This window comes from Lissotriton helveticus, chromosome 5_1, assembly GCF_964261635.1.
Source record: "Lissotriton helveticus chromosome 5_1, aLisHel1.1, whole genome shotgun sequence".
NCBI classification, from domain to species: Eukaryota; Metazoa; Chordata; class Amphibia; order Caudata; family Salamandridae; genus Lissotriton; species Lissotriton helveticus.
Window position 1 is genome coordinate 1,424,985,671 of NC_136065.1, and position 22,580 is coordinate 1,425,008,250.

General features: G+C 47.7%; 1 protein-coding gene across 4 annotated transcripts in view; it reads left to right on the forward strand.

Moving 5' to 3' along the window:
• The window catches only part of PHTF1 (putative homeodomain transcription factor 1), a 490,213-nt gene that overhangs the window by 207,592 nt on the left and 260,041 nt on the right, over positions 1–22,580 (forward strand). For 3 of the 4 annotated variants that reach the window (XM_078644430.1, XM_078644429.1, XM_078644432.1), the window contains 2 exons: positions 1,336–1,356; positions 5,056–5,191. In XM_078644430.1, the coding sequence (XP_078500556.1) occupies positions 1,336–1,356; positions 5,056–5,191 (157 nt within the window). The remainder of the gene's footprint in view (positions 1–1,335; positions 1,357–5,055; positions 5,192–22,580) is intronic. The other variant, XM_078644431.1, reaches the window with a different exon arrangement.

The following is a 22,580-nucleotide window of genomic DNA, read 5'->3' on the forward strand; positions in this document are numbered from 1 at the left end:
CAACCTTATTAGAGTCTCAGGGCTCTTGTTATGTTCTCCTGATTGCTGACCATCCCCTCCGTTCTTTGGGCTGACCTTGATTACTATGCATTCGCCTTTTTAGTGTTTGTTGTGTTTATGTATAAAACAGAAAATCAATATGCTCTGTGATATGATTGGAGTAATGCTTGGTACTTGATTTGTGCCTGACCACGGGAGTACATTTCTATTTATTTCTTTGTGCCCTATTATTAGCGGCCAGCCCGTGAGGTTGTGGGCCCATTTTTGTATTTTTCTATGCTTGCTCAAATAAAGGTTTTGGAAAAAAAAAAAAAAAAGAAATTGAGCACGCCCGCCTTGTATCGTTGTCATGTGATCAAGGTGCTGTTTGCATCGAAACGCGTCATGGCGGCATGGTGATGAGTAATTAAAAATCACTACTCACAAATATTGGGTTTGCCTCGTCTGTTCTGCTGCTGCATGCTGCTGCTGGACGTCTCTATGCCGAATATATATATATATATGTGATCAAGGGCGCTTGAGCCCGAAACGCGTCATCTGTTGACTGCTGCTGAAGGTTGAAATAAAACATCTTGCCTGATAAAGAAGTGGTTCGCTTCTCCTTCTTCGCCGCCGAGGCTTTGGTGGAAGTGGATGGAGTTATTTGCTTGCGATATATATATATATATATATATATATATATATGTGTGTGTGTGTGTGTGTGTATACATACATACATATACACACACAAACATTCTCCTTTGGGGTTTTATTTTATTCCCCTGCCTTTGTTTCCTTCAATGGAAGTTTTGAGCCGATCTGTCAAAAACGAGGGGGGCAGGCCCAAAAGTGTTATTTCCTTTGGAAAAGTTTGCGCTCCAATACAGGAAAAACAGCTAAACAAAAATACACCAAGTGTGGTAGAAAATTAGAACTTTACTCAGACAGTACACTTTTTGGGATATGGCTAAAATACATTCAGCTGTTTTTGAGAAATTTGGGACTCTAGGCATGAAGGGGTTAATCCTCAGAAAATGTTTGTGATATCTGGACGGTTGGTCACCTGGGCCTCACACTGTACCAACAAATAAAAAAACTAATTGTCCATTCCGAAGAAGCTTTTCTCCTGTCTGTCAGTTTTGTGATGTCATTGAGATGTCAGTGATGTCTTCAATAATGTCATGTTATGAGTGATATAATATGTGAGGTCATACGCAGTGCATGGCAGGGACACAAGTTAAAGTTAGTTCACAAAATTATAACTGGCGAGTGTTAATGGGATATAGTTTTTTAAACATTTTTGTCTCATTTCAAAACCTAAACTATATTGTCACTTTAACCTTTGTTTTTTTTCAGTGAATTTCTTGGATTGTTAAGGTAAGCTAAAATCTGATTACCGTACCAAACTATTACGTCACTTTATCCTTTGGTATTCTAGCGAATGTGTGTGTGTACATGTGTATGTGTGTTTGTATGTATGTTTATATATGTGCATTTATACATATATTTGATTTTTTAGATTTGTTTTTAAAGAATAATAAATATTAATCATTTTCCGTCTGCTTTCACCTAGGGAGATCTCCACAAGTAGTAACTTTACAGTAATAAATCCTGTTGTAGGAGGCTTTACTCCCAGATTTGAGGTATATAGGTATGCAAGTCTACACCTAGGTAAAAATCCTCACTCTGAAGTGGTTAATAGCAAGAAAAAGTGTTGACTTAAAACTAGGTGTAAATGTACTTTCGTTAAGTGGTGAATAGCAAAAAAAGTAGACTTATACAAAAGTATAGTAGTAAATATACATGTAAGTAAATATACACTTGTATATTTACTTTGTGCATAGACTCATGCAATCTTTGTAGAAATAATCTCCATGTGGCAAAATCACAGTTGTTCTTTAGAAGTGGGCAGTTGTTTAGAAATTAAAATAGTTGTATTTTTCCTTGTTTTTTCCTGTTTGCATGCGTCTACCTTTTCACAGCACACACGTAAAGAGAAACTTGCTTTCCCTCATAGTTGCTGTGCATAAAGGGACCCCTTCCTTCATCAAAGTATGCAGACAGCAACACCGACACTCTTACACTATGGTTCAAGGGTGCCCGTGTTGGGGCACGACTGCATAAAAATGTACCAGCCCATGGAGAGAGTAGAGCACCGCACATCTTTTTGGCTATCTTGCTGTTCTGCTCTCTCCTGTTCACGCACCGCAGCTACTTCACTTCTTGTGCTGTGTTGTGTGCTTTATTTGTGATCTATCCACGGATGTCCCTGATTGCAACAACTCTTTATCATTCATAAATGTCCCATCATTATCATGGGGAGAGGAGTTGGCCTAACTGCTAAGGCGGTCGACCTCAAATCTGGGGAACCAGGTTCGAGTCTCTGTAAGGACGTGCAACATCCTGTGATTTTGGTCAAATCACTTAATCTCTCCGTGCCTAACAAAAATGAATGTGTCCTCATGTAACACAAATGGTACTCGTGTAAAGCGCTCCGATACCCACTACTTTCGGGTCAAGTTTGGCTATATAAAACTCCGTAAAAAAAAGAATCCACATAGTTTGAATCATATTTTATAATAGCCACATAGTATAATGAAAAACTCACCATCTGACCATGAATGCCGTATGTGTAAAATGCAGACGAGTGCCCCGCTGGTTTGACTAGCTTGTCCCACCATTGGTAAGCAGCTTATAAATCTTGATAACCCCCGTGCTATATACTAATTATCTTTAACATAATGAATTTTTCCATAATGTATAGTTTCTCAATGATTATTTTTACTGTATATAAAAAAGTTTGAAGAAAACATTAGGGGGCCGATTATGATGGCGGACGGACCTGAGTCCGTCCGCCACCATAGAGTAGGGGGGAACGTCCGCATGGGCAGCGGCGTTCCCCCCGTGAAGATTAGGATGTGACCGCCAGAGTGGCGGTCACATCCTCTATCCTTAACATTGCGGCGGGTGCAGCTTCAAGCTGCACCCGCCGCAATGTAAAAAATGCATACTTTGCTTTTGTATGCAGAAAGCGGCAGGCACCGCGCGGTGCCTGCCGATCTCTGCATACAAATGCAGGGGGGTACCATAGGTACCCCCCATGTGCACCCCCCACCCCCCCTTCACCTAGGAGGCCCGCAACGGGCCCCCGCAGTGAAGTTCAACATGCTTTTCCACGGCGGAAAATCCGCCGCGGAAAAGCATCTTCTCAAGCATTTCCTAATATGGTGGACGGTGTCTGAGAGACACCTCCACCATATTAGAGCTTTTCCGCCGCGGTGGTAAGCCAACCGCGGCGGAATAGCTGCAGACAGAAAACAGGACCCACCAGCCATCCTAATGTGGCGGTGGGTCTCTGGTGGGTCCGCTGCGGTTTTTCCGCATCCTCTGGGCCGGCAGTGACTTCCGCCGGCCCGGAGGATGCGGAAAAACCGCAATCCTAATAGGCCCCTTAGTGTGCAATCACTTCATCACGGCAGTCCCATTTTCACCCTTCTGGGCATTGCATGGAACAAGGTTGCTTCCATAGCAGAAATAGAAAAAGAAATTACAAATGAAGTCCTGTCACCTCGTTGGGGACTGTCTTCCTACTGGTCCTGGTGCTTCGAATGCTGCGCAGACAAGTTCTCAGCAAGGAGTGCAACCCTCCGGTGCCTCATCTCTTGCTAAATTTACTGAAACATCTCTCTGCATAAACTTACCTGCTTCATTCGTTGTCTCACCCTCTGTCATACCCTTCCCTGGTGAGGGCTGGTCAGCTTTCGAGCAAAATAAGTATGCAGGAACTGCCAGTACCTGTATCACACATGTTCATGTCTATCTGTCACATGTTTAATAATATGGTGTCTGGTGTGAGGTGCATCCTTTCTTCTTCTTGAGTGCTTTCTTTCAAAGAATGTAGATGGACTTCATACACATGTTGTTTTTGTAGCAGGTGAGATGGGGTGGCACTGCAGGTATCATTCGTGCAGATTAGGTATTTATTATCTTACTGTGGGAGTCTTCGTTATGTTGGTGCTACATACAGGTTTGTCACGGCCCTCTGTAGGCTCCAGGGACATTTGAAATAGAGGCGCATGGACTGGTCCCCTCATTTTCCTCTCAATAGTTAGAGAAAGTGCTGTGCCAATGGGAGTTTTCTACCATTTCATAGCCTTGGTGTGTGCCTTTGTGGGAACACATTATAATAATGCCTTTTATGTCTTCTGGTACTATCAGCTTATTTGTGGTTAGTCTTTCCTGGTTTTGTGATGAGTCAAATTTTAGTTCACATTTCCATTTAATGGTTCTGCATTATTGTCAGCCTTGTTGCTGGGTGACATCTTGTGTGTTCATGCTTGCAGTTACCTGCTTGTTTTATCTGCTAAGCCACTGTAGTCCCGCGAGCTGCAGGTATCAATAATGTTAGCAAGTTTAATTGTCAGCAGAGTGGGTGCTGGGGTCTGGACTAAGCTACATTTTTATGAATTAAGTGGGGAGCACAACTTAGATGAGTAAGTCAGGGCTATCTAACATTGCTCACCCACATTATAAGGCGCTGGTAGGTAGACTTCTTCCGGTAGTTCCCTAGAGCTTTCCTTGTACATGTAGGTAGTCATTATGCAGTCACGAATTTATCAGCCATCCATGTACTCACTTACTTAATCACCTCGTTATCAATGCACCTTTGCACTCACTCATCCATTAATTATCAATACAATTGTCACTCACTCATGTTATCCATGCACTTACTCATGCATTCATGTAGTCGCCCTTCCACAAAACCAAAAATGCCGATTAATGAGGAAAACAGACCTATTGGTTTTGAAAGTGCGTTTTCCCATTTCAGCAACGTGTTTCTTTTACGACCTTGATAACTTCACTTTTCACACTTTTGGCCCAGACTTGTTTAGCCTATACGTCAGTCTGTTTTTATCGCCCTGAACGTCCGAACCATCATAATGGATTTCTGGCCTTATTAGCCGTCTTAAGGATCCTAGAAAACAAACTATAAATTACCTTCACAAACCTTCAGAAAAAATGTGAGCACTTTGTGGGGGTGCCTGCTTCTTCATCTTTTTTATTTTTGTGTACTAGATTGAAAAAGAAAAACACTCCTGACGGAGCACTTGAAAATGACAATGGCTTCAGCTCAGCAATGATTAATGGCCATAAAGAAAACGACGAGGAAACTAGCCAAGGAAAGATTATTTCTGATGGAGAAAGACACGGGGTAAGATATGTTGTCCTAACACTTCCTGCTAGTCCCTATTGGTTGGATTTGCTTCTCCCCGACAAGATTAGAGGCAGTTGTGCCCATTGTCCAGTGTGTCATACATAGGTGTACTCATTCACAGACATGCTTTGTTCGAGTTAATTGTATTATACAGTGTTAATAGCTATATCTGCTGTTAGTCTCTTGTAAACTGAAACAGGCAAAATAAATTGGAAGAATAGAGAGCTATGTATTATAACCTGAGGTCAATGTGAATAAATTACAAGAATAAGGAGCACCCACAATTTGGAAAGTTTTTTATTTTGTTAAGTAATGGATACGTGTGTCTCATTGTTGTCTCTCAGCTATGAATAGATATAGTTAATTATCAAAGTTGCATGAAAACATCTCTAAAGAAGGATGCCTGACACCAGATTCAATGAGGCCTGTTGTGTTGTGCAGTCCCGTCCACATGTTGCACACACTGTCTTCTGAACTAGGTTTAACCTTGTGTGTCTTTTCTCCGATGCCTTCTACTATATGTCATCCTTATATTTTTCAAGCAGGAGGTGGGCTGGTAGGGCTTAAAAGTTCAGTTTGTTTGCTTAGCGTTAGTGTTAGAGGGATGTGCTCTGGTTTGTCTTTGTTGAGATCATTAGTATGTGTGTTGGGTGTATTCTTTATCTAAAATCCAGGTGTATTAAATGGGCAGAACCGATTTTGCAGCAAAATTTGTTCAGCCCATTTAATACACCTGGATTTTTTGCGTTTTTGGTCACTCGGTTTTGCGCTTTTGACAGAGGGTGAGTCTCACAACTGTGCCTCACTTACTGTAATCACATGGCAAATGGACTGCACTTGTTTACTGCCAGTGTCTGCGTTTTACTATATGGCAGATGCGATGCAGCTAGGGAAAGGGGCAGTTGTCTGGTTACACGTGAACATGTGTTCATGGCTGCACGTCTGAGACTACTTTCGTGCCCAGCTCGGTAACCGCCCAGATTGCCTGGCGCAGAGGGGACTCTGCAGAGTTGGATATTAATGTGGTATATCCTAGGGACAAATTCATGTACAACACATTTGATCCACAATTAAACAATACATTTCCACTGGATTATGAATGTAATCATGCCTAGCTCAATTTATTTTCAACTACATAAACCTTTCTGTACATGTGTTTACACACTATTATTTTTTTGGGGTCTCTAATGCACAAAATAAAATAATCAAAAATAAATGCATTTATATACACTATATTATAAACAATACATTGTACAACTTGAACATGCTGTGGGTTCCCCGAGTTCGCACACTGCTGAGGGACACATTGTCCTTTCATTCCCCCTTGCTTCATTTTTGCTTTAAGAAAGGTGGATAAATAAAGTCCAGTTTTTCTAATTTACTGCGAATTAGCAACTAAGTTGGAGGAGTCCTGGGGCACATGCTCCTCATTTTAACCGAACTAGTTGTCATATTATATCTTGTGGGGCTCTTCCTAATTAAAGGTCGACGCGTTTTAGCCTGTAACCATTCAAGGCATCCTCAGGAATAGGAAGGCAAAGGAATCATAGCCTGTAGATGATCACCGCAGTTACTATGTCAGCGATCAAACTAGTAATAATGGAATAAAACCAAATGAGCCAATTCCCGGTGATGGGTATCCTAGTCAAGCACATTGGGGTCACTTGACTAGTCCCAGCATGCTGTGCAAATTTCACCCTTCCCGGGAGACGCCACCGCTGATTTAGGAAGAAGCTCGACATTCATAATTTCTTGCCCACTCAATTGACAGAGAGAAGCATAGTGAAATATCTAGTGGATATGTGGAGAGAAATTCAGCCAGGAGTTAAATTCTCTTGTACGGATTTGGCCACCTAGCACCAGGAGCATTTCAAATTTAAACCCTGTGATGGGACATGCCTGTGTCCACTTCTCAGAGCTCTGGAGGCCTAGGGATCCCAAACCTGGGCCGTTTTTTATATATCTGAACTCCTGCCACCAAAAAAGGGAGCCAGTCGGGGATAGCTACCCAGCCGCCCCCAACAAATGGAGGAGTGCTGAGCAATCCAAAGAAAATAAAAACGAAAAGAGATGCGCAGCGTGAGGCATGTGCCGCAAAAAAACAGCATTGCAGGTCACCCCAGCACAGCGGGAGAGCACTCATCTATACCGACACTCCCAGGAGAGTGTGCCCCAAAATGCCTTGGGGGCTCTTCTAGGCCCAAAGTGTTTGGTCAATCTAGTGGCACCCGGGACAGCAGGGGAACTACCAAGAGACAGAGGAGATTGTGAGGGGGCTGTAGGAGAGCAGCAGCCCCTGCGGTTCCATAGAAAGTTTCCCAAAATACCGTCCTGCTCCCAGCAGAAGCGGTCGCTTCACAAGCTGCTCCTCGCCTTCACCTGGTACAGGGTACAGTAGCGATCTCGCACTGCACTGCTTGAGCCTGCACAATATATTTAGTGTAAATCGACTGCCTGCATAATTATCGGATCGCAATTGATAGCCTGCATAATTATTTGCTTATCGCTAAGGTATTCCAGATAGCAGCGCGTATTGCCAAGGTGCGCTAGTCCAACTTGTAATTGTGCTGCCTGCTGATTTAATTTGCCAGATTTTGCCGACGCCACTGCCATTTGCCTCGTGCATTTGTCTATCGTGCCCCAGTCCGGTTTCATTATTGGCTTGCAGCCATCTTGTTTGTTGTTGTTTGAGCCTCCCTGCCCTCCGCCCCGCTACCGCCTCCCAGCTGACCCTCCCTCCCACTGATACTGATCATCACGCTCCGCCGTAGCTGCACTGTGACCGTCCTACTCCCAGCAGAAGCGGTCGCTCCACAAGCTACTCCTCGCCTTCACCTGGTACAGGGTACAGTAGCGATCTCGCACTGCACTGCTTGAGCCTGCACAATATATTTAGTGTAAATCGACTGCCTGCATAATTATCGGATCGCAATTGATAGCCTGCATAATTATTTGCTTATCGCTAAGGTATTCCAGATAGCAGCGCGTATTGCCAAGGTGCGCTAGTCCAACTTGTAATTGTGCTGCCTGCTGATTTAATTTGCCAGATTTTGCCGACGCCACTGCCATTTGCCTCGTTCATTTGTCTATCGTGCCCCAGTCCCGTTTCATTATTGGCTTGCAGCCATCTTGTTTGTTGTTGTTTGAGCCTCCCTGCCCTGATCTCCGCCCCGCTCCCGCCTCCCAGCTGACCCTCCCTCGCCCCACCCTCCAACACTATCCACTTATGACAGATGCATTTGCGCGCAGCGTTCACGCGCCGCGGACGCGCCCCATGCCCGCCGAAGGTGCGCCAAAGGTAAGCCCGTCTACACCCGTCCGCGCCTGGACCGCGCCCAGCGCCAAACCCCCTGGTCCTCGCAACACCCACCCCACTCGCTTAACGTATGACGCCGCTACTCTCCTCGCCCTTAACCCCGGACGCACCCCACAATGCTGCGTAGCTACCCCAGGACACACCCACGGACCAATCGCATGCCACTCATGCAAGTTCGCCTGCATCAGGACCCACACCAAATCGTCCTCCTCCAAATACAGCTCCGACCCTACCCACCTGAAGTGCATCCTGCTGAACACCCGCTCGATCCACAAACACGCCACTGAACTCTGGGACCTACTCGACACCACATCACCAGACGTCGCCTTCCTTACAGAAACCTGGATGAACGCATCATCAGCGCCCGACATCGCCATAGCCATCCCGGATGCTTACAAGATCATCCGAAAAGGCCGCACCAACCAAACAGGAGGAGGCATCGCCATCGCCCATAAGAACTCCATCCGAATCACAACCAGCTCCGACGATAACCTCGCGACCGCCGAACACCTTCATTTCCAGATCCACACCGACCCCAGGACCACACTTAGAGGCACCCTCATCTACAGACCACCAGGAACCCACACACAATTTAATGAAGACATCACTGACTTCATCAGCCCACATGCCCTTACCTCCGAGAACTACATTTTACTGGGAGACCTCAACTTCCACCTGGAAAAGAATAACGACAACAACACCATCACCCTTCTGGACAACCTGGCCAATCTCGGACTCAAACAACTTGTTGACACCCCCACCCACCTTGCCGGACTCACGCTCGACCCTATCTTCACCTCCAGCAAACACATCTCCTTCGACCACACCACGGCACTCCATTGGACGGACCACAGCTGCGTTCACTTCAGCTACAAAAAGACCACGACCCACATCCCACCACAACCTATTCCTCGAAGAAACTGGAACAAAATCACCACCGACCAACTCCTCACATCGCTTAACCAAAACCCCCCCGCCATATCATCGGACCCAAACCAAGCTGCCACCAAACTCACACAATGGATCACCCACAACGCTGACAAATTAGCACCCTTGAAAAACCACCAGATCAAACAGGTAGCAAAAAGGCCCCTTGGTTCAACGATAACCTTAAGAAATCCAAGAAACTCTGTCGTACCCTCGAGAAAACCTGGAGAAAAAACCCAACCACGAACAACCTGACCACCTTCAAGGACGCCACCCGCAAACACCACCAACTGATCCGATCCACCAAGAAATCAGCATTCAAGGATCGACTCGACAACAACACCCACAACAGCAAAGAATTATTCAACATCGTCAGAGAATTTACCAACCCCACCGCCGGCACCAACGACATCACTCCCTCCCAAGACCTCTGCGACTCCCTATCCTCTTTCTTCCACAACAAAATCGCCGACATTCATAACAGCTTTGGAAACCTGTCTGAAGAACAACCCACTCCACCCACCTCCGAACCAAAACAACACTCTCACAACCTTTGCGCCTGGAACCCTATCACGACTGAAGACACCATCCGCCTGATGAACTCCATCCACTCAGGATCGCCAACCGACCCATGCCCCCACCACATTTTCAACAAAGCAGACTCCATCATCGCACTCCATCTCCGCGATGTCATCAACTGTTCCTTCAACTCCGCCACCTTCCCAGAAAGCTGGAAACATGCCGAACTCAGCGCCCTTCTGAAGAAACCCACAGCGGACCCCTCTGAACTTAAGAACTACCGCCCCATCTCACTCCTCCCCTTCCAGGCCAAAGTCATCGAGAAAGCCGCCAATAGTCAGCTCGCCGCCTTCCTTGAATCCAACAACTCACTTGACCCCTCACAGTCCGGCTTCCGAGCCAAACACAGCACCGAAACCGCCCTCATCGCTGCTACAGACGACATCCGAAAGCTACTGGACAACGGAGAAACAGTTGCCCTCATCCTACTTGACCTCTCCGCCGCCTTCGACACAGTCTGTCATAACACCCTCATACAACGCCTCAGCAACATCGGAATACAAGGAAAAGCGTTGGACTGGATCATCTCGTTCCTAGCCGGAAGAACCCAGAGAGTCCGCCTCCCCCCATTTAAATCAGAGGCAACTAAAGTCATCTGCGGCGTACCACAAGGGTCATCACTCAGTCCCACCCTCTTCAACGTGTACATGAGTCCCCTCGCATCCATCGCGCAACAACACAACCTCAACATCATCTCCTACGCTGACGACACCCAGCTGATCCTCTCCCTCACCAAAGATCCTAACACCGCCAAAACCAATCTACACGAAGGAATGAAAGAAGTAGCCGAATGGATGAAGCACAGTCGTCTAAAACTAAACTTGGACAAAACGGAAGTCCTCATTTTAGGATCATCCCCCTCGGCTTGGGACGACTCATGGTGGCTACCGGCCCTGGGCACAGCACCCATACCTACAGATTACGCACGTAACCTGGGCTTCATCCTAGGCTCCTCCCTATCGATGACCAGACAAGTCAACGCCGTCTCATTATCATGCTTCAACATCCTACGCATGCTCAAAAAAATCTTCCGCTGGATCCCCACCGAAACAAGAAAGACAGTCACCCACGCACTAGTCACTAGCCGACTAGATTATGGAAACACCCTCTACGCCGGAACCACAGCCAAACTACAGAAAAAACTCCAACGCATCCAAAACGCCTCAGCCAGACTCATACTGGACATCCCCCGTCAAGCTCACATTTCTGGTCATCTGAAAGATCTCCACTGGCTTCCCGTCAACAAGAGAATAACATTCCGTCTCCTCACCCACGCACACAAGGCCCTCTACGACCTTGGACCCGAATGCCTCAACAAATGACTATCCTTCTACTCACCCACCCGCCAACTACATTCATCCAATCAAGCCCTCGCCACAATCCCGCGCATCAATAGATCCACCATGGGAGGAAGATCTTTCTCCTACTTAGCGGCCAAAACCTGGAATTCTCTCCCCACTCACCTCCGCCTCACACAGAACCACCTCTCCTTCAGAAAGCAACTAAAAACCTGGCTATTCGATAAATAATACACCCACCCTCACTCAAGCGCCTTGAGACCCTCTGGGTGAGTAGTGCGCTATACAAATTATTGAACTTGAACTTGACCTCCCTAAGTTAGAGAGGGGTCTAAAAAATGATAATCACCCTAAGAATTTACTTCTTTTTAAAGCACTTCCAAGGCTGGAGCCTTTGCTCTACAGCTGGGAGTGCAGTGGCCTCTAGTTACTGGTTCTCTGGTAACAGTTTATGTATAACAAAAAGCCACGCACACCTGTTAATGGCATTATTAATTTTTTATTAACCATTTTTTGTTCACAGTGATTATTGAGCGGTGTTAAAATGCTATATTCACAGTGATTGTTGCATTTAGACACGGTTACTGCATTCACACGTTATTATGGATTATTGCATTCATGCAAATGATGGTGTTTTTAGCAAGTGATTTGTTGCCTTTTAACATGGTGAACCTTAGATAAGGCCACTAGGCTTACCTGATATGTTTTGAAGCCCCTTAAAAAGGCCTGTCTTATTAAAAGTGATATCCCCTTATATTGTGAGGTGCTATCTGGTATATGTGTGGTATACTGTGATTTTGAGGGTGATGACCCTTTAGGGGTCAAATGTGATTTAATTTTGTCATCTGAGATATCTTCAATCTGCCTTGTGTATATATTTTAAATTAATGCATAGTGTGAAACTTTCCGTTTTTTGAAGAAAAGGCACTAACTGGTCAATCAATGTGATGGAAACAGCCCAGAGACCCTTAATGTCCATGTGCTCATGCATTATATTAAACTTAAAAGACACTCATGTCAGTCAGACCTGACATAGGCTGCTTTAGTGACTGATGCTTGTTACTTGACCTGTTAGAGGATCATTCAGCAGAAGTAGGAGCTATCTGTTTATGACAGTGATCTGCACAGCTCAAAGAACAGTGCTTAATTTGAGCTAGTGATTACCGGTGATCAGCACCGGAACTTAATTGCCAACACTGGTGCATGTGACAGTCTGGTTAATTTAAAGAAGACCATAACAGTCAATTATTAATTTAATATACATTACAAATGATTATTACCTGCCGTCCAAGCCATTCTTTTTTTTTTTACTTTTATTGATAAATAAAATACAACAACAACAATCAAGGCATTAGAGACAATACTAGCGATCATGTGTTCGCACAGAGTGTTACTCCAAACATTCAGGAAAAATCATACACTTATAATCCGTCGAGAGGGGGGGGCAGTGGGGAAACAGTGCAACACTCATAGTATTAAACGGTACATGGAACGTCATTTTAGGGGGACAAGGGAACATCAAGTAATAAGTCTTGTGGGGGAGTACATATATTCCCACGATACGCATTTCACTGAGACCAGACACTGTTCCATTTCCTAGGTCCACCCCTAGCCAGATACACCGTTTTCTCCCTAAACATACACCAATCCATGCCCTCCTTCCACACCAAGACCGTGGGCGACCTCTGGGAACACCACAACTGTGCAATGTCTCTCTTAGCTATCATGTTACCAAGGGTCGCCCAACGGATCTGAGCAACAGTGTAATCATTCAGCTCCCACACGTTGAGCAGGCAGCGCCTAGCTTCGGGTAACAACGACACTCCGGTAACTCTTTCCATCACCGCATGCACTCGGGCTCAAAACCCCGCCACCGCCGAACACTACCACAGAATGTGAAGGAAGGTTCCAGGCATGCCGCAACCAAGTTTACACAACCCATCCAGAGAATAGCCCATTCGCACCAGACTCGGACCAGTAACATATATACGGTGAAGGATCTTAAGTTGGACAAAGCGAAGACGGGCAGGAATAGCAACCTCCTTGGGTGATGACAACGCGGATTGCCAGTCTTCGTCATCTAATTCCAATCCATCCTCAGTCCATACCGCTCTGAGACGCACAAGTAGATCAATCCGATTATTGATCAATTTTTTATAAATCAATGAGATCTTGCTGTCAGGGACATAACTGTCTGTTGGACTTGGCCCTTCTGGCAGGTTCACCCCTAAACTTTTTGCTCTTAATGGTGACCTGGTGATGGTGATTTTTGGGTTCTGCGCACTTTCACTGTGTCTCAGTAGTGCGTGGAGTAAGATTGGCCTGGCCTCCCATAGGAATGCATGGGGAATGTATGTGTCCCTGGTAGTTCCTGATGCGTGAGGTGTGCATGCTCGAGTTTGTTATGTGCGAACTTGTGTGATTGAATGCTTCGTAATGATGTATGTGGCATGATTGTGTCGTGTGCGGAAGTGCCACTTCTAGGAGTTGGCATATTAGTGTAAAATGTGTCTGGCGTGTGTGATTGGCTGGAGCTGGCTGGGATGCCAGGCTCCATGAGTCATGATGGGTCTGCCCAGTGGTGAGAGTGGAGATTAGCATGCTGATGGCTGGGGAGGAGTGCACCTGGTTCCTGATGGGGCTGGGCTTTCCCCACACAATGCTGGCTCCGCCCCCTGTGGTGCGTCTAAAGCCCCTAGCCTCCCCAGTGAATGAAAGGGGTGGTTGGGCCATCAAGGGTGCTCCAAAACCAGCTGCGACTGGTTTCTCCCCCACCCTGCACCTACAGACAAATGAATGTGGTGTATAAAAATGGGGCAGTGCCCCCACACAAACTATTCTGTTCTAGGATCCTACCAGAGGGGGCTGATGCTGTTGCTGGGGCCAGAAGGACCGCCACCTGGAGTGTCTCCCTGCCTGGAGACCCGGTGAGCTGGCTCTGGGCCCAGCCTTGCCCCCCTACCTACCACCAGACCTGGCTGGAGCTTTGTCCTTGCCCCCACCTTCCTGAAGGACTTGGTTGCTGACTTTTGGGGGCCTGAACTTTCCCCTGGCGCTGGGGAGCGCTTTGCCTTTGCTGGGAACCCTCTAAGCGCTTGGTAGCGCTTTATTTGTCCTTTAGCGCTGTGAGCTCTTTCCTCTGCCCGCCTAGCGCTGAGAGCGCCTTTATTTTTCCCGAGCGGCTGCCACGCCGCATCCTTGCCTTGATTTATTGGATTATTTAAAGCCGGAGCCCACCTGGCATTGGCCCGTGTTGAAATCACCGCCGCAGCCCGGGGCCGAGGAGACGCCGAGGAAAAGCCGAGGGAACCACCGCTGACGTCACCCGGGAGCCGCGCTGCCATTGACTTAGGCTGCGGGAGGCTCGCCGGGAGACCTGCGCGGTGATTGGTTTCCCCGGAAAGCAGCCGAAGGAGGAACGAAGGAGCAAGAAGCAAGCAGCCTGCCGTGCCCTGCTGAGGATGCTAAGCGAAGGGAGAGCCCCGGGAGAAGAAGCAGAGCCGCCGCGAGACCCGGTGAGTGCAGGGGGCATTGTGAATTGAGTCCCCTCGAGCGGGACTCCACCTACAGAGGCCGGCAGTGTTTCCCGCCCCCCGCAGTACCAGTGAAGTCCCGGTGAGTGCAGGGGCAGGTTCTTTGGGTTCTTCGAGCGGCCCCAGTTGGCAGAGGGCCGCTCCAACGTGTGCGGCATTTCCTTGTTGGAGCCAAGAGGCTCAGGGGGCATATCTTTGTGTCGAGCCCCGAGCAGGGTTCTTGCGTTACTTGGGGCATTTGTATTCACGAGCCTGCGAGGCTTGAGGCGCCATCCTGAGTTGCCGAGTCCCCAGACGAAGGACTCCAACGCCGCCCCATTGTCGCTCAGAGCCCCGAGGCTCCTCACAGCCCATATTTGTTTTGCGAGCCCGAGAGGCTCAGGGTGCCAGTTCGTTTTACGAGCCCAGAGAGGCTTTTAAGTGCCATATTTGTTTGCGAGTCCAGAGAGGCTCTAGGGGGCATTTCTTGTGGCCAGAGCCTGCGAGGCTCCAGCGTTGGCCCCCACCCCCATTGTTTGCACCAGTTGCCCAGCACTTTGTGGGCAACTGCTACGTTTAGGCCCCTGACATTTGGGACACAGGGCGTCCTAGCCCTAGAGAGGCCAGTTGGCCTAGGGACTACCAAAGGTAGTGGCTTATGGGATTTTTGCTCAATTGTTATTGTTACACCGCTGAATGTATTGTTGATGCATCATGTGTTTTCCTTCCTTACACCGCTGAATGTATGTTTATGCATCATGTGTTATGTGCTTACACCCCTACAGGTATTGTGATACTTAGGTGGTTGTTTTTCTCCTAGTGCAGGTGGTGCTAGTGAGGTCCTGGTTACCAGTAGTTACTGGTTGTGTGCTTTATGTTCTATTTTATGCTACAGTGATTTTACATTCTATGTGCTATGTTCTAAAAGTGTTACTTCTAAAAAGTGCTGATTCCTCAGAGTGGTCCAGGTGGCCCTGTCTTGTACATATCCCCTGTAAATTCTGCCCGTGCCTGTTGGCACATTGTAAAGTGTGTGTTTTTATCTAATGTGTTTTGGTGTAATACAAAGGCTATTTTTATATAACCTTGTGTGGAGTTTCCTTTGTGGTGGGCCCTGGGTGTTGTTGCTGGGGTGCGTGCGCAAATACTTAACTCACATCGCCTCCAAGTTCAGCCTTGCTGCTCGCGCCACTTTACCTAGAGGGTGAGTAGGGGTTATCTTGGTGTGTAACTCCCTTTCCCTGACTTAGGAGTGGTGGTCTCTGACTGACTTTGGCGAAAGCCCTGGCCAGCCGGGGATCCCATTTCTAACACTGTCTAATATACGGTCTTCGAGAGGAGAGGACTCGGGAACGTCAGTGCCTGCAGCGAAAACCGACAGCAAGGCATGGCGCACCTGCACGTATCTGAAAAATTCCTTGTCTCCGAGCTCATATTCAGTCCTCAGCGCCTCAAAGGTTTTAACATTTCCCTTAGTCCAGAGGTCACCCACTCTGCTGATACCAATCATGTCCCATTTCTCAAAACCTTTCGTTCTCCATAAATAACCCAAACGTTCAGAGTCATACAACGGAGCCGCACGAGTCAATCTATCACCCCACCCCAAAGCCGCATTTGCATCTCGCTAAACTCGCACAGTAATCTTAGTAGGCCCAGTTAACGTCCTGCAAATACCCTTGGAGTAAAGCGCCCTACTATAATTCCCGCCCGGTAAAAGGTGTTTATCCATCTCGAAAGCCGGTGATGGACCCGGTACATAGGTGGCATGGTTAATCGCACTCAATTGAGAGGCCCAGTAGTAACGCTTAATGTCTGGGAAAGTGATGCCCCCATCGTACCAAGGGAGCGTAAGCTTGGGGAGAGCAATACGCGCGTGCCCGTCCCAAAACAAACGTCGCTGTAGGCTCTCCACCTCCCGAAAAAACCCGGAGGGAATAGGGTCAAAGGAGTTTTGGAGTGCGTACAAAAATCTCGGCAGTGACATCATCTTAAAAAGAGCAGCACGCCCGAGCGGCGACAACGGTAACCGACGCCAGCGCGAGACATCAAGTTTCAGTCGCTGGAGTGGGGGAAGCAGGTTGCGCTCGAAGCGAACCACAGGATCCAGGGAGATATAAATCCCCAAATACGTGAACCCTGACTCGGTGACTTGGATCGGGAATCTGCGAGGCAGCGTGGGAAGCCCTCCTGCTAACACATAGACACAGGATTTCGTCCAAATAATAACAAGACCTGAGTTCTTCCCGAATTAAGTTAAAATGTCAAAAAGCACATTCAGGGATTTCTGGGGGATGTGAGGTACAAAAGGATGTCATCCGCATAAAGCGAAATATGATCCTCGAAGTCAGGAGTCCACCTAATGCCCCTTATCGAGGGCTCCCAGCGGAGCCATGCGGCCAGAGGTTCGAGCGCAAGGGCAAAAAGCAAGGGAGACAACGGGCAGCCCTGCCGAGTGCCCCGTCCGAGAGTAAAAATGCCAGATACCTTCCCATTAACCACCACCTGAGCCAGAGGCTTCTCATAAAGAAGTTTAACCCATGCAATGAATATAGGGCCAAAACCAAATTTGGCGAGAGCCGCCCAGAGATAAGGCCATTCGATAGTATCAAAAGCCATAGTGGCATCCAAGGAAGCCAAAATGGCCGGCTCAGAGAGGGTCCCGGCTCTCGCGAGAACCCCATGAATCCGCTGAAGATTAAGGGCAGTATTGCGATGCAGGATAAAACCGGATTGATCCGGATGGATCAAATCACAGATCACCTTCACCAAACGGTTAGCTAACAATTTGGCTAAAATTTTGGGTTCGGCGTTTAAAAGGGAGATGGGCCTATAAGAGGCACAACGGTCGCGCGGCTTACCTTCCTTGTGTATTACCACGATAGAGGCCAGCCGCTGATCTGCGGGGAGGGAACCAGATTTCAGCGCCTCAAGGAACATATCCCTCAGATAGGGAGCCATTTTGTCAGGCCGCAGTTTGTGCAATCAATAGGCAAGCCATTGGGGCCCAGAGCCTTACCAGAGCGAAGGGAGCGGATGGCAATCGCTATTTCATCTGTCGTAAGCGATGCGTCCATAAAATCCCTATCAACATCAGAGAGACAGGGCAATGCAATGTCCCGCAATAACAACTGGGAATCCTCCTCGTCCCTATCACAAACTGAAGAATACACAGTACGGAAATGATCCACAAAACAGTCAATGATCCCAGTCGGTTCAGTCACACACACTCCATCCGACCTTTCAATCACAGGAACGACACGATTCGCTCTTTCCTTCTTATCAAGCCATGCAAGCAATTTACCAGCCTTGTCACCCACATCATACAGCCTACCCTGTTGCTCTCTGTCCATTACTTTGGCAGCGTCGGTCACCAGGGCTTTATAATCAGATTGTTTTAAGCTGAGGGAGTGGAGTTTAGCACGGGTGACACCCGCCTTGAGGTCACTCTCAATGACAGTTATGTCAGCTTCAATGCGCACCAGTTCCTCACATTTGGCCTTCTTGGCGCCAGCAATTAACGACAAAGAATGTCCACGTATAACAGTCTTGAAAGCCTCCCACAATGACACAGATAAAGAAACAGATCCCACATTATCGAGGAAGTAATGATCAATAGATTTTATCAGCTCCGAGCGGATCTTAGGATTCCGGAGATACCAGGGGATGATGGGAGCAACCCTGCCCTCCCTGCACGCCCCAGCTTCCACACAGAGCCACAAGGGGGAATGATCTGAGATGCCCCTGGGAAGGTGTCGGATTTCCCTGATAGAGGGGGATTGAGCCGCTGGCATTAGGAAATAATCAAGCCTGGAGAAGCTTCCGTGGGCTCTTGAATGGAAGGTATATTGTAACTGCACAGGATGCATCAACCTCCAACTATCCACCAGCCCGAATGTTTCCAAAAACCCACTCATCCATAACTGAGATCTAGCCAAATCTCTGGGAGGGTAGCGGCCCGAGGAGCCAGAGATGACAGAGTTAAAGTCCCCACCCAGGATTACAAGACCTTCAGGAAGCCCTAAAACAACCCGTTCAATATCAGCAAAGGTGGAAGTCTGCAGGCCAGAGGGGACATAGATCGTGAGTATGGAGAGCGTCTTCCCCTCCCATCTACCACTGAGCGCGGCGTAGCGCCCCCTATCATCAAGCATTACGTCATCAATCTCAAAGGGGAGGGAAGACCGGACCAGAATACCCACCCCCCTAGAGCCAGAAGTAAATCCGGAATGAGCAACCAAGCGATAGCCTTGTCTTTTCATGGCTTGACAAGCGTTGCCAATTAGGTGTGTCTCTTGCAGAAGGACAAAATCAGGAGAATGACGTCTCAAAAACTGCAGCACAATCCCTCGTTTTATCCTGTCCCCCAACTTGTTGACATTCCAAGACAGCAGTCTCAACTCACTACCCCCCATTCCCGAAGAGACTGCAGAGCACACCCCACAAAGAACACATCCATCGAAGCAATAAGGAATACAATACGATGCCTTGCGAAAAAGAACAAACGAACAAACACCCCCACACCACCCCCCAACTGGAACCCGTTACAACTCCCCCCACCCTGCACCCCTGCGTGAGACTCAATAGCCACCCCAACTTGCAGTGTGCCTGTCGCCCAGTCATTAAACTAATCTAAACAAAGAAACCCAGGAGGAGGAAAGAGTCCCGATTTACCCCCCCCCCGCCACCCCGGGCCAATATAGAACAGGACATAAGAAGACCCAAATATTAGACTCCGCTGAAATACGAATAAAAAGTTCAGACATCAAGAACCACAGTGTCACTCTTGTTCCGGCAAACCACCCTCGGCACCACCAGGGTGTTCGGATCGATCATCCTTTTTAGGCAAAGAGTCAAGCCAGTCACCGGCACTCTCCGGGCGGTCAAAGAAAAATGTCCGATCCTCATACTCGATCCGAAGTCTAGTTGGGAACAGCATGGCGTACTTAAGGCCCAAGTCACGTAGCCGCCGTTTCACACCCTGAAAACCCATTCTCTGCCTTTGAACCAACTGAGTAAAATCCGGGTAGAAGTGAACGGACGTATTCTCGAACTTCACCGGGCCGCCCACCCGAGAGGCCTGCAGGATAGCGTCTCTATCACGAAAGTGAAAAAGTTTTGCAATGATAGGTCTCGGTGGGGCACCCAGTTTCGGTTTTCCACCCGGAACTCGATGGGCTCGCTCAACGGCGAAGAATTTGCTGAGCCCAGAGGGGGCGAGATGATTTAAAACAAGATCTTCCACCAGGAGATCGATCGAAGAATGTTCATGGTTCTCAGGGACTCCAATAATGCGTACATTATTACGCCGTGCCCTATTTTCAAAATCCTCAAGCCGGTGTGCCATCAAGTCGTTCGAGGAACGTAGGTTGCAGACTTCAGTCTGTATGTCGGAGACGTCGGTAGTTAGGCTGGAGGTCTTCAAATCTAAGGACTTGACCCTCTCATTAGTTTTCGCCAGGTCCGCTCTAATCAAAGTGACGTCGACAGCCACCGTGTCGATCTTCGAGGCAAGGGCCTCGTATTGCTGACCCATCGAAGCCTTCATGCCGGCGATGGCACTCATGAAATCCTGTAGGGAGGGTTCAGGAGAAGCGGCAGATTCAGCCCCAGGATCTTCAGGAGTACTGCCGGTACCACCGGGAGATCCCTTAGGATGGGTGTAACAATCCATAACATTGGTTTGAATCTGTCCCCCTCGGAGAGGCGTCTTAGTCTTGCGCTTCTCTGGGTCAGGTCTGGTGGCCATATTGAAAAGGGTGCCCCGAAGGGGCCCGCGAGACCTGGTGAAAATGGTCGTTTAAGGCGAGGCCAAAAGTCAGCAAAAGTGAGACACAGTGGGATAAGTGCCGGAAAAATTGAAGGCAAAATGCTCACAGACGTAACACGTTGCAGAGGGGCAAAGCCAGGCCGGATCAAGGGTAGATCTGAGCCGTTCTCCAATCGAACGAGGCCCGGAGTAGGAAAGCGAAACCGAAAGTTAAGATGAGGCCGTCTGGGGGAACCCCCTTCGGCCGATGTTATTCAACTACTCCACGGCTTGCTGGCTAAGAGAGCCCCCGGCCACGTCCTGGGGCAGGCCGCAAAAGTTGAAGTCGATGTAGCAGTGGTTCCCGACGTCCAAATGAAATTCTCGAAAAAGTTTTGAGATCAGCCAAAGCGCGTCTTCAAAATCCCATCTCCGGAATCAGGATATATGTCAGGATAGTTGTGAAGGGCGGCGAGGGTCCCGGGAGCTCTGTGCTCACGCGACCATCTTGGATGATCGCGCAGCTCCTCCTCGTCCCAGCCATTCTTACAGCATTGGGGGCCTGGAATAGTCTGAATTGACATACTTGTTGGAGTGTGACGATTAGTAGCTGTGTTTTTACTATCATTGGCAGCATGCAAGCCACAGTGGGCTCCTGGTGAGAGCCCTTGCACTTCCTTTTTTCTTTACAAATTAAGCACTGTCAAAGAACCTTACTGACCCATCCGATACATATACTCAGAGCGATCTCAAACTTTTTCATGAATTTTTGTGACTCATCTGGAAGACAAGTTCTTTGCTGGCATTGTGTTGTCACAACAAGATGCAGAACCGGGGCCCTTTTGGGGGGCAACATCTCAGAGGAAGATATAGGGAATGCTATGACATGTGTTCTGGGAAAGAACCCGTAGAAGATGGTTTCCTGATTGAGTACTGCAAAATTATTAAGTCTCCTCTGGAAAGTTTTGGATGACCAGGATGAAAAAGTGGCTTTTTCACTTGAGGCTGAGAAGCGTTGGACCTGATGAAGTGGGCTTTCCTTTGGCAGGCCCCTAAACTACATGAATATTTGCAGACATTATAAGCAATGTTCGCTCGTTTATACAAACCCCTCTACCCAAATGGCTTTCTTTTTGATGCATTTCCCATTCAGAGAGGGACTTGCAAGGGTAACCTACTAGCACACCTCTTACTCATCATGGCCCTTGAATATATTGGTAACTGAGATTTGCCATATGCCAACTGTGAAGACCATTACTTCAACGGCTACTGCCCGGAAGACTGACAACATACTCATTACACTTTCTGACCCAACTGCATTTACACCCAGTATCGTGTTCCTAATCGAGAAATTCTTCTTTTCTGGCTACCATGTTAATTCGACCAAGAGCGAAGCACTGTCAGGGTCCAAAATCACAAAAAGATTTTTTAGTGGGCCGCCACCTCATTGGGGAGAGGAGTTGGCCTAACGGCTAGGGCGGGCGACCTCAAATCTGGGGACCCGGGTTCGAGTCTCGGCAATGACGCTGAACATTCTGGGCAAATGACTTAATCTCCCTGTGCCTAACAAAAATGAACGTGTCCTCATGTAACGCAACTGGTGCTATGTAAAGCGATCTGATACCCGATACCAGGTCAAGTTTGCGTTGTATAAAACTCCGTAAAACCCCCCCAAAAAAACAATCATTAGCATTAGGTCTGACTTATAACTAAAAGTGCCTCTTCCTTTACTGGTGAGAATAGGTGTTTGTGTCTTCATAAATGCACTCTTTCAGTCATTCTTGCACTCATGTATCCATTCTTTACCCAAGGACTCCTGCTTCCATTCACCCTCTGACCCATCCCCAGTAACCCAGACACAAGCTCAACAAGCATCTGTAAGATAAATATTTTTTAAAAGTCGAAAAAAATTTGCAGTCAAAGAGTGCCAGACATATGTCGGCAATAAAAAAATAGCTAAACATAGCAGAGGCAGGTTGCCTTGCAACAGTATTGTACAAAGTGTACT